Source organism: Passer montanus, unplaced genomic scaffold (assembly GCF_014805655.1).
Source record: "Passer montanus isolate IOZ18808 unplaced genomic scaffold, ASM1480565v1 scaffold24, whole genome shotgun sequence".
NCBI classification, from domain to species: Eukaryota; Metazoa; Chordata; class Aves; order Passeriformes; family Passeridae; genus Passer; species Passer montanus.
Window position 1 is genome coordinate 789,715 of NW_024367037.1, and position 23,794 is coordinate 813,508.

Here is a 23,794-nt window from a genome sequence, read left to right on the forward strand (position 1 = left end):
TGGGCCGCTGTGCCACTCTCTCTCTCACTCTCTCCATGTTCTTTTCTAACTGACCCGACATTTCTGAGGAACACTGTAGCTTATCCAAAATTCTGGCTGACAGATGAAGTAACTCAGACAAGAACCTTCACTTTTCAAGTGTATTAAATCACTCCATCAAGCTCTGGATAGCAAGTCTAACATGGAAAACTTACATTCTTACAATCACAGAACCATTTGGTCTGGAAAACACCCTTAAGATCATGGAGTCCAACAGTTAACCCAGCACAGCCAAGTCCACCACTAAACCATGCTCCTCAGAACCACATCTGCATGTCTTTTAAATACCTCTGGGGATGGTGACTCAGCCACTTCCCTGGACAGCCTATTCCAATTCTTGACAACCTTTTTCATGAAGAAACTTCTCCTAATATGCAACATAAACCTCAAGTGGCACAACTTGAGACTGTTTCCTCTTATTCCTTAAAGCAGAATAAAAACACACATTTGACCCAAGAAAAATTTCATTTAATTTCAGTATTAAAGGGTTTGCTGGGAGAAACTTTGACAGGAAATGTAAAGGCTCCAAGGATAAGAAATAATTGAAAGCATTTGGCTAAACCAGTGTAATTACAAATATTTAATACATGACTCACAGGAATTACATCCATGAATGATGGATACTTCAGAGGCTCATCTCCATTTGTAGAATGGGTTCAGCAGTGCAGGGCCTTCTTGCAGTCTTATAGTTTTCTGTAGTCTTCTAGCTTCTGGAAAGAACAACTCACAAACTTTTCAACAGCTTTATCTGATTCATCTATCATAAGTACCAGGAAACAACAGACTAGATATTAGATCATTGCTGGCTTTTAAAACACAGCCTCATGGAAAACAGCCCTTTTAGAAATCAAAAGCTGATTTCACTTCTGGACTGAGGAATCATCTCTGCATTAACAATCCTGGCCAGAGTGCTTTAATCCAGATGGGACACTTGACTCTGAAAGCCAGCAAAAAGCATGAAAGGGACTCAAATATGGTAATTCTGATAACTGTACTGGTTATCTAGGAGAAGCTGATGTTGAGTTCCATATTTGAAGTGTGTTGAGAAGTTTTGGTTGCAAGTTTGGAAGAGATTAGCTCACAGAAGAAATTTGGTTTAAGACAGAAATGTACTTAGTTATAGGCTATGTATGAGCCACGCAAATGAAAGGGCTTTACATTTGAGATCCATATCCTTTCAAATATGCCATGAAACTGATGTACTAGATCAAATTCCCTGATTTCTCACATTTTGTCTTACTTGGTGGGTATTCTGAGTGGCAAATGCCACAACATGCAATTTTTTTGTTTCTCTCCTTTTCCCATCCTGCCTTTGCAATGATCTGTTCCCCAGTGGAACAATTATTGAATATCATCCTTAGAGGATGATTTCATGGCACCAGCAGAAAAAATAATAACTTTTTCTGTAACACATATTTCTAGGATTATTAAGGAGGTTCCTTATGTACTCTGCCCATGACAGTGATGCTCAAAGATGCCCCATTTCAAACTTCCTTAACATCTCTCCCTGTCCATAGTCCTGAGTGAGTCACCTCAATCCTCATGCAGGAAAACTGCCTATTTTCTTTTGCAATGGGAAGGACCCACAACCATCACCTCACCAAGTGACTAGCAAAGCAAACTGGTTGGCATGAAAAGGAGGGAAAAGAAGCCTCTTAAATGGTGCCTTGCTTTAGAGGCACCTCTCTGTCAATGACTTACTCCAAATTCTCAGATTGTGATTTATGGGCCTAAAGGACTTACATCCTTTATTTTCTGGGGAAAAAAAAAATCACAAACTGGGTGATGAAAGCATGTGCATCACAACTTTCTCTTAAACTTTGACTATAGAAAATGACACTTTTCTTTCTCTCCCACATTTTTTCTTGTATACTCTGGCCTTGCCACTGGCACACCTACCAAGAAGTCAGAAATGTAGGCACATTTTGATTTCATCTTTTGATGACTCAAACACATATTCCCCCTAATGGCCTATTTCAAAACACACTGGGAGGTTCTTTTCTAGTCTTGATGAAGTTCCACCTTTTACTTACACACTGGTGGCCAGAGGAAGGAGACAAGGCTGCCTCTGCAAACACAGTCTCAAAATGCCCAGTGGAAAGGAGCACTCTGCCTTCTCCTCCCCTCTCTGGGGGCTATGCCTATGATTTCCCCTAGCAGTTGCCTCATGACAGATGTATAATGGAGAAACAGGGATGCACCCATATTTCACTTCCATGGGAGTGACCTACCTGTTGTGTTACAGAGTTCTGCTCTTCTTCCCCTCCCACACTCAGTGAATTAAAAAATGCATGAACAAGTAGCTCGAAGTCACGTGCAGATGCTGCCTCACTGCGCTCATGCCTGTCTCTTGCTGGCCCTGTGAGTCACAGATCATTTCCACATAAACTCCAGGAGAAGGGAGGGACAAGCCTTCCCTGAGATTCCTACACACACCAACTCCTATTTGGTCTTCCCTACTAACTGACAGGTTAGACAGTGAGCAAAAACAGTGTTGGATCCCTCCAGGCAAAGGAGAGAGAAACAAAGCATCTCTTCTCCCACCCTTGGTGAAAGCTCCAACCACTGGATAATAGAGATGGATTCAACAGGACTGACTGTACACATGTTAAAGGAAACCAGTGATTATGAGTTCATTTTGTGCAGGGCCTGAGTGTGCAGCTGACTGGGACGTGGCTACACAGACGGAGGGAACACCTCACCTGTGAATCCTAGCAGCAATGAGCCATCCTTTCAGTCCTGAGCCACGTCATCCATGTGCCCAGCCGTGCCTCCAGGCAGAACTGAGCACCTCATGAGCTTGAAGGTTGGGAATGCAACCATCATCAGCAGACACATCAAACACAATATATATTTTATTGGTTGAATTTCCAAGGAAGTTAAAAACCAGATGAAAGAAGATTTGCATAGCATAATCGCTACAATTTATGGAGAATAATCATATTTTTATGCAGTCTTTTATTTTGATTTGGATGTAATTTTGACAGAAAGATGACCTAAGATTTGTAGTATACTTTGAAGGACACCATTGAAAGTATACAAATCATAAACTAACCTGAAATATCTTAGTTGTATCAGAAAACACAAAGCTCAGAAACTTCTCCTAAAAATACCGATTTCTGTTTTGTGATTTCAGCCTCCTGGCTATTATTAGAACTTGTAACAATCACCATTTTTACCTTGAAATTTGAGAAGGAGCTAAGTCTCACAGAGAATGCAATATGTCTGAATAATTCATTTCAAGTAAATAAGCATTTGGTTTTCAAAGATATAGAGGACTTTTTATATATAGCAGTCTGGAAATACTATATTAAGTGCATTTATTATCCATATAAGGCAAACATATATCTGCAATTATTATTTAATTATTAAAAGATTTAATTTGGCAGTAATTGGGGTATTTAGATCAAAGAGCCTACATTCATACGAAGTTGTCTCATTTTCCCTATACTTGGAAAGTTAAGAAATAAACCCTTATAGAACATAAAAATTTTTAATACAGTGTTTCAAAGTGTTTATGCCCCTTTTGTATGTGCAGTCTTAGGCATTGCAGTATGCTAAATTTCTTCTTCCACTGAATTATTTTTTCACATTATGGGAGGGTTGTTCTTTCTGCAAACTTACAGTGCATGCCATTTAAAAGTGACTTTTTGCACTTTGAGATTTTCCACAGAGTTTTATCACTGAGAAGAATTTGTCTTCATCGATGGAAAGACATAGCAGTACTGGCAGGAACACTCCACTTACTAGAAGGGAAATATTATCTTTTATTTAGCTGATAGATTCCTTATACATCTTCCATCAGTCTGAAGTGTTGTGACATTTCCTACCACTGTACCACAAGGATGTTCCTTCTGGGAAATGCACAGACAATACTAATGACTATGTTCATACATCAGAGAAAATCTTTCTTTCCCCCCTGTAAAATGGCAAAATTATTCTTGATCTAATATTACCAAGCAACAGCAGAGAGAATGTGTAATTGACTGTAAATAATAGGTCAAAATGACCAAGCATGACATTTTTAAAGTTCAAATCCTCTCATCCATAGTTATCATACATTGCATTATGGATATTCACAAACAGTATTTGTCAAGCTACTGTGTACCAAAGTGACTTATTTTGTACTAAATGCAATAACGAGTGAAACAGAGCTTTTTGAGGTTGCTTTCAATTTCCTTTTCTAACTTCTGCCATTTTAAACAAATGACACAGTGGTGAGGTGAAGAGGACAGATCAGAACACCAGAGATCACTGAAGGTCAGCATACAACAGATCTCTTAATATTAAATCTGCCAGAGCTATGCTGGCTTTCTACCCAACAAAGCAATGCTCTGCATAACAGAAAGTGAAGCAGTTAAGAGATTTAGATACCAGGAAACTGCTTTTCAAGGTTCCAAAAAAACCTTCTCATTACAACCTCAGATAACTGACTATTAGAGAGAAAACTCCCTGCTTTTCAAAGCAGGCATTAAGAAGCAGACCTTGGGCTCTGAAGTGGAAGGTACAACTCTCAAAACTGATTTTCAGTTTACATACATATGAAAAACCTCTCTCTTCCCATGTATTTTATGGCATATTGTAAGAAACAGACAACGTTTCTTCTCATTTCCATTACAAAGCTCTGCTGAGAAACTGTTCCAGCTGAAGTGAGTAAAACCAGTTCTTCAAAAGAACAAAGGAAAAAAGAAACCATACATTAAAAAAAAAATAAAAGGAAAAAAAAGGAAAGATAGAAAGAAGAAAGAGCATTTTTGAATTCTGATTTGTGCACTGGGTGATGAGCTTCCTTTTTCCCATTCTCTGCTGCTCTGTGGTAGTCGCTCTCCTTTCAGAATGACTGTCTGACCAACTCTTTCGCAAAGCCACCTGCCTCCCTCCGGGGATATGCTCAAACAACTTAAGGATTGCTTCAGCCAGAAGCACTTTCACACAGCTGGAGCCAAAATTGCGCCTAAATCATATTGGATGAGAGTTTTGACGGTGCCTTTAGTGGGGTCAAAATTTCACTTCCCAGATGGCAATAGAGCAGCCAGTCTAGGAGAATTTTCTCTTCCAGAAGGACTTCCTGGAAGCATGAAATCATCCCATAGCTAGCTGGACACATGTTGAGGGTCATAAAATACCTGGCCTCAATGTATTCAGTCTTGATTTACATCAGCTTTCCATGTGGGTTTTCTTTTCTGCTCTGTGTCTTCCTTTATTTATTTCTTCATAATTTTCACAATAATTGATACTTCAGACTAAGGTTTCAGACATTTGCTCTCATAAATCAGAAAGCATGAGTCTTTTTTAGGAGGTGCAAACAGCCATTTAAGAAGGGCATTATGAAATGAACAAAGGGTAAGAAAAAAGAATGCTTTGACCTGTTTGTGATAGAGAAGCATTTAAACTCTCAAGAGTTCCCTCAAGTCGCCATTAAAGATTGCTGAGGATAAACAAAGTTTGTATAGAAAATGACTGCAGTTTTCAATTACTTGAAACATCTCTAATTAGAAATAATGTGTCAGCATCCACAAATGTATAAGGAAACAAGAGTGTGGAACTCATAGAGTCATGAAATGGCTTGGGGTGGAAGGGACCTTAAAGACCATTTAGTTCCAACTCCCCTTCTATAGGCAGGAACACCATTACATTAAAAATCCCAGGGAAGACATCACATAAAATAAATCAGAGGGAAAAGTAACAAATGGAAGAGAAAGACATTGAGAACAAATGGATGAAATTCCTTCACAGGCAATGTGTCTTGCAAATGAATCCTCATTATCTTTGTGCCGTGGTGGTGTTCTCACACACTACTTCCAAAGGGGGAGACACAGACTTCTCAAAAATTCCCTCTTTTCCATTGCTTTCACACTGTCTACATATCACCTTCAGTTTTCTTTTGGAGAAGCTGAATGCAGTGCTACTCTCATGCCACTCTTCCACTGCTTTCTTCCCACCCACATTGTTTCTAAAATATGTCTTGCATCCTATCCTAATTGGGGTTTTGACAAAGCAGAAGGAAGTAGTGTATTATTGTGTTTACTTTCCTTCACTGAGATGTGGCTTTCTGACAACAAAGTTGGGCTTGTTTTGGGAGTCATCCACCAGTAAGACTTGATCAAACCTGTTGCATCCTGAAGCAATTGTGCAAAATAGAATTATGGCTGCTGCAACCTAATCACAAGCAAAAACATGTAGGTGAGCTGTAATTATCAACAGTTTTGCCATCTGATAACATTTACAGCAAACAAAAAATTACCCGTAGCAAATGAGTGGAAGCTTTTGCTTTTTTGTGTGTGTAACTGACTACTGACTTTTGACTGTAGTTGCTTAAAAATTTCATCTCCACCAGAGAATCTATCCTGAACATTTTTCTTCACTGGATATCGGAGGCTGAATTTCTGTATTCTCCTTCAGCACTGGAAGTACTTGAGACCCAACTGATAAAGTATCTGAAAAGGATGAGCACAAGGGCTGGTTCATCAGGTATATGCCAAAGTTTGTCTGAAAAAAAGCAAAATATTTAAGATGCAATGCATGTTAGAGTAATCAATTCTATAGAGGATCTCACAACCCAGATATGTTTAGAAGAAATATATTGCTTTAAGAATAAGGAGGTGTGCACTATGTACATGTAATTAAGAACATTCTTAACTCATTAATTATAATAGACTGGTAAACAGAAGCTAATGCCATGCTATTCAAGAATAATAGCTTAAGTGGATAAATAACACAGTATTTCATCATGAGCTCCATAGTATCATATATGTAATTCACACTCCCTTACAATCATGTTATTTAATGTCTGCTCTGCCTCCTTGACAGATGCAGTTAATGTATTGTCACAAACAAAGGCTCTGCAGCATGGGAACACTGGTATGTTCCAACAGTAAAGAAGTCTTGCATCTCCTACCATGAATTATGCGCTCTGTTAACAGAACTTTATTCTGCCTAGCCTCTGTGAGTTTTCCTTCATTTGTTTTTTTATGCATATTCTAGTATGTTTTACAGAAAATATTCAGCAAGTTTGTTTTATTGTTGTTCTCACTTGTTAAGTCATTATCTGTGAATCCATCCTGCATAAATATTAGAAATACTTAGAATATCTCTTTGGGATACTGAGTAATATAGAAAAGAAAAATGGAATATCCACTTTGCCCACTGACCATGCAACCTTCACAGACACCAAAGACCTGAACTGAGTGCCTGAATTCTTATGTGAGTTCTTGATCTCAAGCAGTTGAGTGTTACAGTTGTGGGTCTGATCTGGAAATGTCACAGGAAGAGACTGGTGTGGTTCTGTGGTTTTGTTTTCCAGCACTGGAGAATTTAGAAACATGCAAGAAAAAGATTTGTCATCACATGACAATATTTTCCAAAGAATTAGATAATAGTTAATCAAAAAATATGTAAAGTAGGAAATAAAAAAGGAACAGTAAAGACCATGTTAAATTGACAACAGATTTTTAGACTTCAGGAAGTCTTTGCTCTTTAAACTGAGGACCTTGGAAACCCAATATTAATTTTTTTTGTCTCTTCTTACAGGTTTAAAAAGCATTTTGATTTGGTAGACTACAGCCAAAATGTACAAGTCATTACAAAGTAAATAAATAAGCAACCCAAATACAAAATTCTATTACCTTTTTCTATTTCCTGATTACATTTACTGCCATTGTTCAGATCAATGATCCTGAAATTGAGTGAATTACATTTAGAGCAGGTTAAAAAAATAGTAGGTAAAAGGGATTGCAATAAAGAAAAAATAGATGAAGTAATGGGGTAACAGAGAACAGCTCTTAGTCTTTGAAGAATTTATGAGAGGTAAGTTTGAGATCTACTCCCAAGTAAGAGAGATGCTGTAAAGCAGAGATCTATCCAAACATGGCCTCAGACCCTCAATTTGGGTCTTTCTGCTTCATTTGTAATCCTAAATATCAATGAGAAAAATGGCCCTAAGCATAGGTATTTTTGGCTACCTCTGCTATTCCTTCATCTCACTGGCATGTGACATATAGAGGGCAAGAGCTGGACCTCTCAGGCCTATCCTGCTGTTGGAACCCAGGACATCCCTCTGAGTGCCCTGGATGGCTTGAGCCCCTAGTAGGGGGCTCAGAGATCTTGGCAGGAAGCCAAAGACACTTGGGTTTTTTATTTTAACCCATGGAGCAAATTACCAACCTTGTATGAAGAGTTACAAGTCACAGAAGATTAAGTAGAATGATAATGAATTTATCACAGGATGAAAAGTGGAATTTTGGGGATTTTTAGAATAGGGGTCTAGGAGGCAAGATGGAGGGATTTGGGTGTTTTCTTGCCCTTCTTCCTTCTTCTTCCTAGCTTCCATTTTCTGTGTGATGTTGGCACTTTTGGATTGGTTTAGGGTAGAAGTAGACAGTCTAACAGAGATGAGAGGTATTGGAAAATAATGGTAAATAAAGTACACGTAGTTTTTAGTATAAAATGTTGGCACCAGCCTGAGGGTGGGCAGTATGCCTTGGACAGACCTGCAAGACAGACCTCTGTGGGTCAGGAAAAGAATGTATTAGATAAGAGAAAATAAACAACCTTGGGAACCACCAAGGAATTCCTACTCCTTCTTCGACTATCGGCCTGGGAAAAAGGACTCTTGGGGTCATCCTGACCACAGGAAACCCGAGATCCTACTGCTGGCACTTTTTGGGTACAAGTGGCTGTATTGATGGACACAGGGCACAACCCTGTGGACAATGTTCTAAGCTGACAAATGGCTGCAGCACTGTAAGATCCCAGCTCTCTAGCACAGGGACTCTGTTGGATCAACCATCACGCTCTAATGGTGTCAGTAACTGTTTCATTAAAAATATTAAAGTACATAGTCTTGTTTTTCCATTTTTGCTTTTCTCTCATTTGTTGACAAGTTTCGCTATTGGCATAAGTGATGTGTTTTTCAGCTTTGTGGTTGATAAGCTGGATTCACCTCCTATACCCTAGTGCAAAAATGACAGTTGCCATGATTTTGTTATTTTAAAAAATCAGGCCATTATAAAACAAATATTGTAAAATGAATACCAGTTCATGCTACACCACATTTCACACAGGAAGGAATTTTTTAACTCATCCATGTAAATGAGCTTATTTGATGCATGAGAAGTTTTTATTTATATTTACTGTATTGTCATCTTGATATATCTTCAAATGAGACTAAAATAAATCTGTGTAGATGGTTCACTGTGAAGAACTTAATTTACCAAGTTTTGTTATTGAAAATAATTTAGCAGGGTTTTTTTTAATGCACCTTAAAACATTCAGAATTATTTAAGAAAATGCATGTCTTAATGCATCTTTTTTTCAGGAGTTCTCAAATACTGTTTTAATACTGGTCCTTAGTATTTTATTTCTCTGACTGGGCATCTCAAGTCTCAGTGGTTTTTTCAGTGAGTAATGCCTAAGGAGTTTCCAAGGTGATGATACACTGATGGTGTACATATTTTAGTAGTAATGCCTGCTCAGATCTGTCGACCTCTTTTTTTCTTTTCCTTTTTTTTTTTTTTTTTTTTTTTGGTGAATATTCTTAAAACCAAAATTTAGCCTGTAATTGCCAGAAATAGATTTAACATCCTTTAAGGAAATTTCCCTACTTTTTTCAATAATTACAAATAATGACTCAGCAAGTACTGATAACAGCAATCACACACACACACACCCCTGTCAAGCAGCCACAAAAGCTGCATCTGCCACTTCAGCTCTCTTTCAAGAGAAAGATAAAACGTAGAAATCCTCACATTGCTGATGAAAAATGAGGCTTTCAGATGCAGAGATTACAGCTCACAGAGTTATTACAGTGAACCTCATAATCTCTGCCTGCTACCTTTTCCTGACTTCAAGGACATTTTATTCTGCATATAATCTTCCCAGAACACACCAAGAACTGGGCAGGGAGTGCAGGACCGTGAGCACCATGGCTTTATCTGTCAGTTGAGACTTTTCCCATTACTGTAAAATGTTACAGGAACAAAAAACTTAAAGCTTCTTGATTAGGAAAAAGTAGACCACTTCACTGCTGGGAGAAATAGAAAAACATACATATTCTTGCCAACAGTGAATCATATGATAGTCATCACACTCACTTAAAGGAGGAGCTATGAAATGCTGTCATTCTTGCATGTTGTTTCAAGTTCATTTACTGCATCAACAGTAATATGCTCTGCTCAGAAATTCACTGACAAATACCCTGTGTACACTATCCCCTTCTGCAAGAAAGAAACGAGAGGGGCTTCATCTGACAAAAGTCTGAGGTGAGATGTCTTTGAGTTACAATTCCTAAAGAACCAGGTAACACAGACTGGAGCCTGGTAGAGAAATACCCTACTAGAATGTGTAACAAGCACATAAATCATACTGCATGCTCATACTTAGCTTTGGATGGATGAGTTCTGGACTTTGCGTCTCAGCTGCCATATCCCAGCAGATAAATTTACCTGTCCAGGTCTGATCATTTGTTCTTACAATAACAAACTCCCTCTCATCCAAAGATCTGGGACATGCAATTATTAAAATGGAGTTTTTATGTAACAATGTTTTATTAGCTTTAGATTTAGTAGAATGCAAAGCCTTACAAAATAGGAGAGAGGAAGTACTCACTTCTGACATATTGATTTTTTATATTGGAAAATGGTAAAATTTTAAGATGGTGATAATGAAACCCCACATTGTTCTGTTGAAAATATCTGGACTGTAGAATGTTTCCTTAAGAACTGATATTCTTTTGCTCTACCTTAACTAAATACATTTTCCAGTTCAGTCACCGATGAGAAAAGAGAATCATATTATTTCAGAGGCCTATTAATTACAACAATCACTGTTCTCAAGTGTTCCAGATATTTGAATGAAAATCATTGCATGGTGTAAAGCCCTGTGTTACTATGAAAATAATGATAATGATGCATCAGATATAAGAGGTAATTTGCTATCCTTGCTAACATTTCACTAAGCAATCCAAAGGCATGGCATCTAATTCTGCAGGAAAAGAAGCTCTCCCAAGGCACAATGAGATACATAAAGGAGTATCAACAGGCCCCAGAAAAAAACACAAGCTTTTTAGTGTACGAAGGCATGTGCAAACATAATGGATTTCCCTTGATGTACTGCTATCCATACATTTAGACCAGGGCAGACTGCTAATGCAAAAATTCCCTTGGCTACCTTGCCAGCAAGCCCCAGTTTATAGCACTGCTGCAAATCTACCCACAGGGCTTCCGCTGTCATTAGTGCTAAACGGCATCTGCAAAACACCAAAGAGAGGCAGGAATGCTGTGTTCTCCCTTTTCCACCCGTGTGTGTTTTGTGTCAGGTGGTGAGGCATGTGAAACAGCATGTGGCCATTTCCTTAATGGAGTTATCTAGTCTTTCCTAATCTCCTGCAGTAACAGAGAGCACTCTGTCACACGAGGAGAGCTCATCTTTCCTTTCCAGTCAAAAATTACAGAAGGAATCCTTTATGAGTGTTTCTGCAGAGCTCAAGTTCACTTTATAGAGGTGTTCACATTTTGTGTCAAACAATGACATAAAAGGTTTAATAAAAAGCAGCTGGTAAGGCTTCAGCACCATGCTTTGCATTTATCTGGAAGGATGTAAATTGCTTGGGTGACTAGTTACAGTAGCTGCTTCTGATTTTCAGCTGCAATCCATCTATGCAAAAGCTCCATCTTTCAATTTGAAGCATCAGGTTCTCAGAGTCTCAGAGGAATGGAGAAAAACAGGATTTTGGAAATAAATATTGAACTACCTCCTACCAGCCTTACGTTATTTAGCTCATTATTGAAGTTCATTGGCACTGCTGCTATTTGGGCTACTTGTTTGATAAATTTCAATGTAATTTTTTCAGGTTGGCATTCTTGGAAAAAACAAAATAAAATGGTAAATATTGACACCTGAGTCTCTTTTCTATCTGCAGTATATTTAATGTTTTGGCAATCAACTTGCTACAGCAGTTTTCCAAAAACCTGGGAAATTATCTTAAATCTTATTTTTCTGCAGTAGTTATTTTTTTTGTAGTTTCTATCAGATTATTGACAGATGGAAGCAAACACTGCTGAATTCCTTCACTGAATCTGCATCTGATTTAAAAAAAAATAAAAGAAAATTAAGTCTATTAGTTGACTCCTTAGCAGAAAAGCACATGGTAGAGATATGAGTCACCAAAGGATTAGCTCTGCGATTTAACACAGTCACATGAACTTGATGTTCTTTCTCTCTCCCCACTGTGAGCTCTGTAAGATTTGGATCAGCATCCTCTGTTAGGTCTGCTGAGCACACTAGAAATGCCATAGTCCTTTCTGGGTGCTGCTCACTGATAATCAGCTTGTGCCCATCACCACAGAGGCGACCTGCAGGGGGAATGGGCTCGGAGATGTTCTCAGACCAGACTAGCCAAAGCTACCAGCTCAAACTCTCCCTTTTCAATTGTGAGCTAAGCCAGAGGACTCGCCCTCATGCAGAACAGGGCATGCTCACAAGACCCCATCCACCAGCAGCGCTGGCAAAAGGCTGGGAGAAACCAAAAAAGGCTGAATGCCAGTGTCTTTGCAGCGTGAACATCGGCGCAGCTGAGGTAGAGAGAGCGCTGCCGCGCCGTGATCAGCAGCACCTGACTTGTCTTGCAGTGCAGCTTTTATCAGGCACCAGCTCCTTCTCGAGAGGCTGGATTGCTCTCTTTGCCTTAGTCCTGTTTGAATGAGCCACTTGGTTCTAGCAGTGCATCAAGGAAATCTCTTCATTGTTGAGTTAATCAGAATGAGACAGGAGCTCATCTTTGCTGTGGGAAACATGCAGAAGATGCTGTGCCTCTCCTGAGAATCTGCATCCTGAATAAGGTTTTGTTGCCATTTTCTCACTGAGTACAGAGTGCTTTTTGCAGAGGTTTCAAGTCATAATCCAGTAAAACCCATATGGGCAGAAAAAGTCCTCTGTGCACTACACCTCATGTGTCAGCAGGGAGCATCCCCATCCCAAGTGTCCAAATGTGCTCTGAAGTGTCCCAGATGCCACAGCTGTGGCTCACCATTATTGGGAAAGGGTCCCTGTCCTCAGGCTACCCACCATGGCCAGGAGCTCATCTCACAAAGGCTCATGTGCTGTGGTGACCTGGAGCAGAGTCTGCTGTGCCAGCCTAAGTCACCTCAGGTCAGTGGGAAGCTGTGCCTCGACAGCCGGCCCTGCTCACTGCACAGGGCTGGCTCCGACATGGAGCCAGAGGAGCTATTCACCAAGGATAACAGCCAACAAAAAGAAAGCTCTTTGTCTGCTTAATGAGTCACTGAGACGAATCAATTTTTTTTTTCTTTTTTTTTTTTTTTTTTTTTGTCCAAACATAGAATGTAGTATTTGTAAGTTGTTTGCGCATGGTCTGGTTGAATGATTTGCAGCCTATTTGTTATTGTTCTGTGCCGGTGCTGTGCCCCGTCTCTGCTGTTTGGCGGGTACTGGCAAGGCTCCGAGCTCCGACTGCCTGAGACACTTCAACAACAGCAGCTTAACCAACAGGAAGCAATGAATTTTGAATAAGGATTTCAGCTAAATAAATACGTGTGAGGAGATTTGTGGAGCCTTTGGGATGCCGAACTGTCTAGCCATCATCTGAGCACTCTGAATTCCAAGAAGCAACATAATCTAAGGCAGCAGGACCTCAAATAAAACACCTGCATTTCACACTTACTTTCAGGTCACTTTCCTAAGCAATTACTTTCCACTTTGACTATAATCACATCTGCTCTATTTTTCCTGCTAATTTCTCAGGGTAAGAATAAAGTTTACTCTTACATGCCAACTATACAATTTCAAACACTTTTTGATTTTTCAGCATATTTATTTTCTTAAAAGACATCAGTGCATCAACTTGTGCTTTTAAGACCAAAATAAACACACTGTAATAAAAGCAAGCACAGTTAAAAATAATGCATATTAATAGTCCATTTCTGAATAAAAAAATGTACTGAGCATTTTATAGAAATAAACAGTGCCATATCTGGGTTGTAAGAGCATCCTCTTTCTGCAGAAAAAATCCAAATGGTAACAACTTAACTGAATATTCGCTCAGCAGATATTTCACTACCCATGCAATAAAGTCACTACATCTTTCATTACAGCTATTTTGAAGTACTGTACTGACCTTTCTACCTCTGGCAGCAGACAGGGACTGTAGAATTTCTTTGTTTCGTTCCCCAGACTGTTGATCAATGCAGATTATTTGACATCTGCTACATGGACCCACAACCTGAAATTTTAGTTAAAGAAAGTTCATGGCTGTTTATCAAAGCAGTACAGCGTGGAACAGTACAAGCTTCCGACCATCATAATATATTAAACACATACCTTTTGCATACCTTTTCTGTGGCTTTTCAAGCTTTCATTATGTAAAAGGTCAAGTCTGTTCACCTAATGTAGTTAGTCTACTCGCAAAAGTCTCACTGAATTTTTAATTCACTTTTTAATTTTTTTAAGAAAAACTTTCTCAGAGACAGAATCTGAGAATACCAGACAAAATACTTGTATTTCCTGATGGCTTCACTTTTTCTGCCGGTTAGCAGGGCTCCTTGCCCAAAGAACTGAATACAAAATTAAGCCAATGCCTCAGAATATAACTCAAGGAGGATTTTCTCGGAACTGGGAAATACAAAATATATTTCTTATATGCATGGTACTTTTAAATACTCAGAATGTAAAATACTTAAATATACAAGTTTACCTAATCAGAAGAAAGAATTCATTCTCTATCATCTATTACACATGATGTTAACATCATATGTAGTTGTTCTTAAAGCTAATTGTTGTTTGAACTAAAGTATGTTTTTAGAGGAAAAAAAACCATAACAAACAACCATGCAACAAATTTCTTCTTAGAGCTTTAAAATGGAGAAGGATGACATATTGCACTTTCATTTAACACTGCATCCCTAACTTTACCAAAGCTGTACATTACAGAAATTACGTCTTACAGTACACATTCCACTTTTGTAAAAAGTGCCATAAATTTCAAATAGGGCAAATAATTAAACTGTACACTTCAAACATTTTATGTGCTGATCTGAAGTGATATTTCAGGGTTTTGAGATGTATCTAGACTGCTTGTATAACTCTTCAGCATAATCATCAACACCAAACATCAGCTCTTTCAGAAAATTATTTTCTACAGCTCTATTTTTTTAATTAAAAGAACAACAAGACAGAGAAGGAAATATTTTTTCCATGCTTTACTTGGTCCAACAGCTTCTACCATTTTTGTGGCATAAAGAAGCATTAGCATAATTTCTAGTGTTATTACATCAGTATCTGAAAAAGGACCTAGCAGAGATGAGAAAAGACAAAGCAAGTTACATAAGCCTTTCTATTTTTAGCTTATATTCCTAAAGTATATCAATGCCAGAAATAGGAATGCCTTTTATTTTGTAGTTTTACAGTAACTTATCAGCAGGATCCTCAGCTGAACTCCCAGTGTAACTCCAGCCTCCAACAAGCCAGACACTATGGATTTTGTCCTTTTTGTTCCCCATTTCTTACTTATAGGAATTTTTCCTCAATTTTCTCTAACTTATATTGCAACTTACTGATCAAAGTGCACATAAGAAGAGACCAGACAAGCAATATTTTCCACCCTTGCTGAAAAAGTTTCTCGCAGCATGCTGACTAATCAATCACATCTTCTAGATTTGACCTTGGTACTCCTGTCATTCACACTTAAATAATAATCTCTAAGAAAACAGTGACTAAGCCACTTTCACATCTTAGGCAAATCATCTTCAAATTCATAGTTCATATCCCTTACGTATTATGTAACTTTTACAGATTCTTTGTTAAGAGTTTTTCTTGAAAGAATGTATTTACAAACAAGGTCTGAATCCTCAGCATTTTCCTTACAGTATATAAGACATTATGTTGTTAGCTGTGACATGAAGCACAACATACCAAAAAACCCTACCAGGCAAGAATTAGAAACATGTCTTGAGTGAAGACTAGGATCAGATGTATACAACAGTGGGCAATAGACCATGAGTGTTCACTTGCATTCATGTCCAGTCTTTTGGCCATCAGTTTCTTGATTTGCAGTAACATGAGGTTATATTTGGACTACTGTGCTAAACAGCAACAAGTATTCTCTGCTGATGTGCTGGCTAAATATGTGCTGTAAATTTTGCCTCAAAAAACCTGATTATTATTCAGCTCAGATAGATAAAGATTAGAAACACTATGAATTATGCAATTCAATAGAAGTGTGGAGAAATATGGCATAACCTCTTAAATTTATTGAAGTACGTTTGTCATGGGACACATCACTTATTTTTTTTATTTCCACACTTCATAAATTTCATTTGCACAAAGTGTGCTGCCCATATTCTAGTCAAAGCCTTGTAAAAATTGTTTTGTCTCCAGGAATCAAAATGCTTTGTGATACACTGGGGCACGGACAAGAGAGAAAAGGTCACACCTGGAATTGCAGAGCACCTATTGAAATCTCAGCCCACTCCTCTTCTTCAAAGGACTCTGGTGCACTGATGACAATGTTGGCACGGAAACGTCGGATCAATTCCTCTATTTCCAATGGCTCCTTCAATCTGTCTCACAGAGTTGACAGAGCAAAAGAAAAAATAAATTATTAATTAATTTTGCACTAGATGTTTGTGCTGTAAGACTCTGGTGGCTCATGTGATTAGCAAACGCTTCTCCAAAATAACCTGGACCAAGTTTTATTACAAAGGCTATGGAAATGGCTCAAGGTACTCAACTAGAGTTTGTAACCTCTCAGCCATAACAGGTAACCCTCTAGGTGGCTTCTTCAGAGGTGTAACATGGAACTGTAGGTATGGAAACATGTAGACAGGTGATTGTGAACCATGCATATGAGAAAATTCCCAATTTGTTATCATATGTAAGACTAATGGTAACAAGTAAAAAGATCTTTTCAGTTAGCAATCATTAGACTTGTTAAATATTGTAAAAATAGAAGCTTCTAGAACCAAAGGCAAATAAAATTTTATTCTGCACATGCTGCAATGTCAGAAGGGACAAAACCAGCAGTTGCTGAAGGTGAAAAAGGCCAGTAAAATAATTTTATGAGAGAATATATCCCTCATATTATTATTATTTGCCTTTGGGAGGCAGCAGATTGCACTAAACGATAGGTGTTTTAAAAAAAATTAATCTCTGTGTGGTGATATCTCCTCCTCTTTACAAGCATTTGAGCTGCCAAAGTGTAGATTTGTGTCAGTGTGGAGAATGTATATGAGACAGAAAGAGCATCAGACTGCATACAAATATCAGAAATCTTGCTGCATCTTTGAATTGCCATTCTTCACTTTTCTTTTAAAGGAGAACTTGAACAAGACCAGAAAAAAGAAAAAAAAAGACACTGTAAAAGTTGCCAGAGCGTTCCCTCAGTGCCACAGTTAGTAGAGAAGAACATTTCTTTTTGCATTAGCTGTTAAGGACATGAACCATTTTTGATACTCCATAAACCGTACTCTGACAACTTAGGGATATGACATTGTACAGCAGAGGCAGAAATGTGGGTAAGCAGTGAAGAGTGGCATTTCTGTCCCAAAAGAGAAAAAAAAAAAAAAGAAAATAAGGACATACAGTTTAAAATGTATTTTAGTTAGAGAAAAAACATGCAAAATCAAAATACAGGGAAAGTTTCACATCAAGCAGTCTTGGCAGAGGTGGCCTGCTAGGTAAAAAAAAAGAGCTTGGTTCTATTTTAAACAGTCTGGATGATCTGCTCTAGCAGACAAAACTGCATGAGGATAAACTGCCTGTGCAGACTTTCAGTCAGACCACAGAAGCCCAGCTCCATCAAAACCCAGTGTTCACAAGGTCTCCAGCAGCCTGAGGGTAGAAGGTGGGATGGGAAGCTGCAAGGCTACAGATTTTCCCTTAAAATCCCACAGTTAATCCCATGGCTGAGACACAACTTGTAATGAGTGCAGGAGGTGGGAGCCAAAAGGAAGTGCAGATTATTCCAGTGCTCATACAAACAAGAAGGAAAATAGCAGTTACTTGTGAACACATCCAATTATGCTGCTGTGCTTCCCAACTTTGCTGTGGGCTCTGGGAGTTTGGCTGCTGTGGAGCCTCTAGTTTTGACTGTGTTTTGCAAAATCTAAGTGCCTGCCACCCCAGCCTGCATTGGGAGCATCAAAAGCCCAGTAACCTCAGAGCTGGCCTGCAGTGTCCTGAGACAGCTGCTGAAAAAAACTTCAAGTTTCTCCTAATCTACCCCTTGCTGCTGAACTCGAGAACTGCAATGCCCCTGATCTCTCTACCTTCAACTTTCTCAGGCTCACATCCAGAATACCTCACCACTCTTGCACCCCCCCAGTCCTCAGAAGTGCTTATAATTACTTGGCAACATGTATCTGAGTAAATTTCCATTATTCCTCCTCCCACAAAACATGCATTGGTTCGATGGAGTTGCAGGTACCTTCATCCTGCAAATCCCAACATGGACCTGTTTTGAAAATCAGTGTAACGTGCCAAAGTCAGCCCAGGTGCTTTGAATTTTCACAGCCGTGGTCTCTGCAATGAAGAATGCATTCCCAATATTTAATAGGCAAACTGGAAAATTAATATTTATATCCTCAGGGTTATAGTTCTAACAAGAATATTTGAGCATTAGGCCAGGCCAGGGATTTGGATGGAGGTGACCTGTAATGGAAACACCAAAAGACAAATGTCTGCAGGTACATTGTAGCCCTCCAACAGTATACTAGATTCTAATTTTTAATTGAATTGCTGTTTCTGCTTTAGATCACCTCTCAAGAGCCAAGTGCAAACTGGAAGACTAGTTTTTACTTATGGAACATACAAAGTGAAATTATAAAAACTCAACTGAGAATTGAAATTGCTTTTTAAAATTTAGCAGGTTTCATTTAAGCAAAACCAAACTCAAATGCCAAGAAGCTAAATAACACTTTCTAAAAACCCTCAAATATTTAATAAAGACCCACAAGTGCAGTTCTTAAAAGTACATTGGATAGTTCAATATTTGGAAAGTTCATACTCCATGATTTAGTAACAGTGCAGAATGAGGATGCTGTATATCTGAATTTATTTCTCCAGCACCCAGAGAAGGCACTGCATGGCAAAACACATGGAAGGGAGGACACTTCCAACTCACACTGCAGAGTGGGAAGCCAGATGCTTCTCAGTCACCATTACAGTTCTGGCCACATCTGGAGCTTCCTCTGAGGAAAAGCAGATTACAAGCCTGGTTGTGCTGGAAGATATTAGGCATAAAATCAGTGTATCATCTGATGTTGAATGTTTTACTGAAGTTCATTGTTCTCCTTTGTCCTCACTGTCCTCACTTGCTGCTTCTTACTCTCCATCTTTGCACTCAAATCCCATATCTGGAAAGTTCCACCCTGTGTCTTATCATGGAAAAAGCCCATCCTGAGTAAGGGATGCCTGCAAGAAGTGCCCTCCCAAGGAGATGTAACCCAGCCAGTCAAGCCTGAAAAGAAGACATTAATTGTCACTGAGAAAGGGTAGTCAAAACACTGAGAGATGGACTGCTTCAAACCTTTTCTACACATATTTGCCATGATAGTCTAAAATTGCCCAACTGTCTTCTCCTGAAGAAGAAAAATCCTCAGACAATGCAAGCTCCAGTGGTCTTGGTGATGCTTCATTAAGTTAGTGGATTTAAATCCTGAAGCTATATACATATCCTCCTGCAGATATATAGATACATATATCCTCTTCTACTCAAAGAATGAATTTTCAATGCAGGGGATGTGTTTGGTGGGTGACTAAGAGAAGAGAAGATGACTTCAGGAAGAAGAAAGAGAGAACTTTTAAGAGACAGGAAAAGAGGGCTCAGATACAAATGCTGGGGGTGTGGGATGCACAGACATAATGGAGGACTCGAGGGAAGATTTTTTGTGGAATTTGAACCTTTCCTATTTATATTCAAGAAACAAAAATTTCCTGTAGTCAGTATACAAAAATTTGTTTGGTAATGGGTTTGTTATCTTTGAACTATGGACTGACTCAGTGTTTCATTTGCTGCTTCTATCTCCCACTTTTGTATAGTAAAGCCAAATTAAATTAAGAAATAAAATTATTCCAGTCCGGAAAATACTTTCAAAGTATTTCTGTTGTACATATACACTCTAAATTTTAATAAATCCCATGGGAGAGAAATAGTTCAGCCAGACTTTATATTTTTACCTGCCAGACAATTTATGTTGAGAAAACCTCTTTATCCTTGTTCTTCTGACAAATAGAAGTTGGCTGGTTCTCAATATCTTTCCACCAAATCATTTGACAAAAATTTCATTTAAATTTTCCTAAAGATGACTGGTATACAGATGATGCTTATGCATTTAATCCAAATTTTCAGAAATCATAAAATAATTAGTATTTATAGCAGTTTAGTTGCTATATATTTTTTGAATGTTGAAAAGTAACTATCTCTAAATTTCCACATAAAACACCTATATTGGCATCGTATGGCAAGATTCTGGAATCCAAGATCACTAAGAGTCATTTGGAGACAGAAGCATCTTACCTTGCAGAAATGTGTTCTTTCAGCTGCAGAATGCTTGCTACATTTATCAGGAGGTATTGTGCTTCATTCACAAGAGAGAGTGAGATGTTTGTAGCAGATGACAGACCTAAAAAAAAACCCCAAAACAATGCAACATTCTAAAATTATCATAAAAATCAGTAATTTCACCTCATCTTTGCTTTGACCTCTTACTCATTCTCATGCTTTGACTCTCTCTCATTACTAGTCTATTCATTTGGTTCCAGGCACTAAGGAAATATTCCAAGGATGCCCTCAAACCTGCAAATGATCATGGTGCAATGCAGTTAGAAACTGAGACAGTGGTGAGATTTTACCAAATTTATAAAATATTTTACAAGAGCAATATCTATTCATTTTTAATATTCTTTCAATTATTTTGTAATGAAATTTCATTTTTTGTAATGAAATTTTGATTCTTAACAATAATTTTTCTAAATGGTCTCTTTTAGTTTCCAGACAAAATCATAGTCATGATGATAACTTCCCTCCCATACTGGTGCATCTGTACATTTTAACCAAATTTAACAAGTAGAAGGGCATCAACAAGTCAATTTTGGTATAAACGTAATGACTAGATCTATACTGGATAACTCTTTCAGCCTTTATCAGGGTACCTATATACTCATGAAGTCCATGAGACTGATTTTTGCATGAGGAATCACAAATAGTTTTAAGAATGACAACATACCTTTTGTATTTTTCTGATGTGACTTGCTTTTCACACCTGAACTTTGTCTTATCAAGCGACATGGACAACCAAGAAACATAGAGAGCCAGCCAGCAATTTTTTCTCCACAGTCATACGTTTTTACCCTATTACAAGAAGAGAGGAAGTTTAAATTTTATTGCCCAAACATTAATTTGAAAAACAGAACTCAAATTGTGAAAATGTTTATTCTGTTTCCTTCAATAGGAAGCACAGAATCCATACTGTATGATGAATGTCTGATATGAAGCTCTGCATGACTCTAACTCCTCAAGTTTACTCCTTTCCTCTTGAAGCTGACTTTCACAAGATCTAATTTAGTTTACTACAGAAAATTACTATATGAATAAAGGATTAATCATAACACTGAAGACGCTGGCTCTGAAGTAAAATAAGTGGTTGCCCATATAGGAGTATTGCAATACAGTATTGTGAAATAGTCACACTCTGGTCTGTACTTTTTACTAAAAACAGAGAGGAATGATCTGACTTCAATTTAAGATTGCTCTGCCATGTGTAACTTTTAATGATCCCATCCAGTACAGTGATGTTAGTTCTCTAATTTAAATCATGTTAGTACAGGCATTTCACATTAAAACATGGCTCCACTAACAGAGGCCAAGTATCTCTCTAAAGATGATTTCCATTACTTGTAAAATGTCTAGTGAGTTATGCAAGCCGGCAATAGAATTGCCTTCTTTATATGGATGTAATCTTTCCTAGAAGGACTTTGAATTCATCTCTCTCAATCCAAGAAGTCCACTGAAAACTGATGCTGTCTGACATCAGATTCCTCAGCCCTGAGTAAACTCAATGTCCATCTTCCAAATTCCAGACATCTATTTTAAATCAGTTGTATGGGTTTCACACACAGATAATGGAAAGACATAAGTAGTTCCCATCTATATTAGACCTCAGGATAGGATGACTCTCACTGTGGGAATGTTCAACTCTCTACTGACCACATAAAGAGATTTGACTGATACCTAACTTCAAATGTAAGAGGAATGTGACTTCTTATGCTGACCTAGGAAGGATTCCTGTAGCAAGGAAAGTGAAGTAGTTGTGTTCCTATGCTCACCTTGATGTCCTACCCAGCCAAAGAAGTTCATCTGCATGGAAACCATCTGCTTTGTGAAAGAAGAAAACAGATACTCACAGCAAAAGGGGTTAAACCCCAGGATTGAGAGGAAATTGGCTTGGCTTTACAAACTGCTCTGTTGGGTTAAACTGAATTTCACAGGTACAAAGCCAGCAGAAGTGAAACCAAGATTTTATAATCCTGCATACATCTGGTATCTCTTCAGTGCTTGTTCTGAATTTTGAATTATGGTGCAGCTCTACATCCGTCTCCCCACTCAGAGTGGATAGATGTTAACCACAGCTGCATCTAGCCAGTGATGCCCTAGAACTGGAATGGTGTGCTGGTATGAGTATGAGATGGAGGCACCGTGTCAAGAAAGAGGCCAAAAGGTGAGTGTCCATGAGATTTCACAGTCTGAACTGTGTTAGGGAGAAGGCTGTTAATGAGAACACATGAATCTTCCATGATAAACAGTGCAGGTGAAACAAATTCCTCCAGTACTTTTTTCCACCTTCACAGAGGTTCTAGGGGTGTTTAAAATCTCTCCTGAGCCAATTGCCTCCAGCAGCCTGTTGGAAATTAATACTGTATGAATCAGGAAAAAAAATTGCCCTCTTTTTATACACTTATTGTTTTGAGTCACAGTGGCTGAGTTAGAGACTCACACCATTCTCGGTATTTCATCAAATGCCACTGTGTAGTTTTTGTATTCCAAAATGCCTGTTTTCAAATTGCTTTCCCTTATTGTCAGACCATTTTCTGAGCAAGTACCATCATCTCTTCAAGGTCTTAGTCAAAGTCATTCTGTTGTAGCTCAATTCTACTTGTTTTCTGCTTGTGTTTATTTTTGTGGAGTATGACTTTACATCTGTCAGCATTACATTTCATTTGGCACATGTCAGGCAATTTATAAAGGAGAGCCTATTTCTCTCTGATTTCACTTGCTGTTTGCCTTGAGTTTCCCACTCATCTTTCTATTATGTCATTTAGCTTCAGTGCGTTACAATTGGTCCCTCCAGCAGGGTAATTTACAGAACAAGAAACAAGGACAGATGAAGTCTGAATATTGATCCCACGGGATATAATACAACAGGCTCAGTTCACCTTGTTCTTAACTACACCTTTGTCTTCTACCACTGCTACACTTGCCTTGATCTCTTTGATATTGCAACCTGTCAAAGAGGAGGTTGTGTCCCTGCTTATTTCAGTAGAGCACCAACCTTGAGCATTAAGGATCTTCTAGAATATCAATCCTATCAACATTAGCTTCTACTTTCATCATTTATGTCACTGGTGGACATTGTACCAGAAAGCCAGATCCCTCTGATGTGAGCAGCACATGCTGATGGACAGCCCCTGCTGGGATGAAGGCTAACACTGATGAATTGCTTCAGAAGGGAAATTTGGGCTCATTAAA

General features: G+C 38.4%; 1 protein-coding gene across 6 annotated transcripts in view; it reads right to left on the minus strand.

The window, feature by feature from the left end:
- Positions 1–2,876: 2,876 nt before the first annotated feature.
- MOCOS (molybdenum cofactor sulfurase) overlaps positions 2,877–23,794 on the minus strand; it is a 210,230-nt gene continuing 189,312 nt past the window's right edge. For 5 of the 6 annotated variants that reach the window (XM_039711098.1, XM_039711099.1, XM_039711097.1 and 2 more), the window contains 6 exons: positions 21,276–21,400; positions 20,567–20,672; positions 19,172–19,270; positions 16,484–16,610; positions 14,171–14,275; positions 2,877–6,528 (listed from right to left, as the gene is read on the minus strand). In XM_039711098.1, the coding sequence (XP_039567032.1) occupies positions 6,382–6,528; positions 14,171–14,275; positions 16,484–16,610; positions 19,172–19,270; positions 20,567–20,672; positions 21,276–21,400 (709 nt within the window). In that variant the 3' untranslated portion in view covers positions 2,877–6,381. The remainder of the gene's footprint in view (positions 6,529–14,170; positions 14,276–16,483; positions 16,611–19,171; positions 19,271–20,566; positions 20,673–21,275; positions 21,401–23,794) is intronic. The other variant, XM_039711100.1, reaches the window with a different exon arrangement.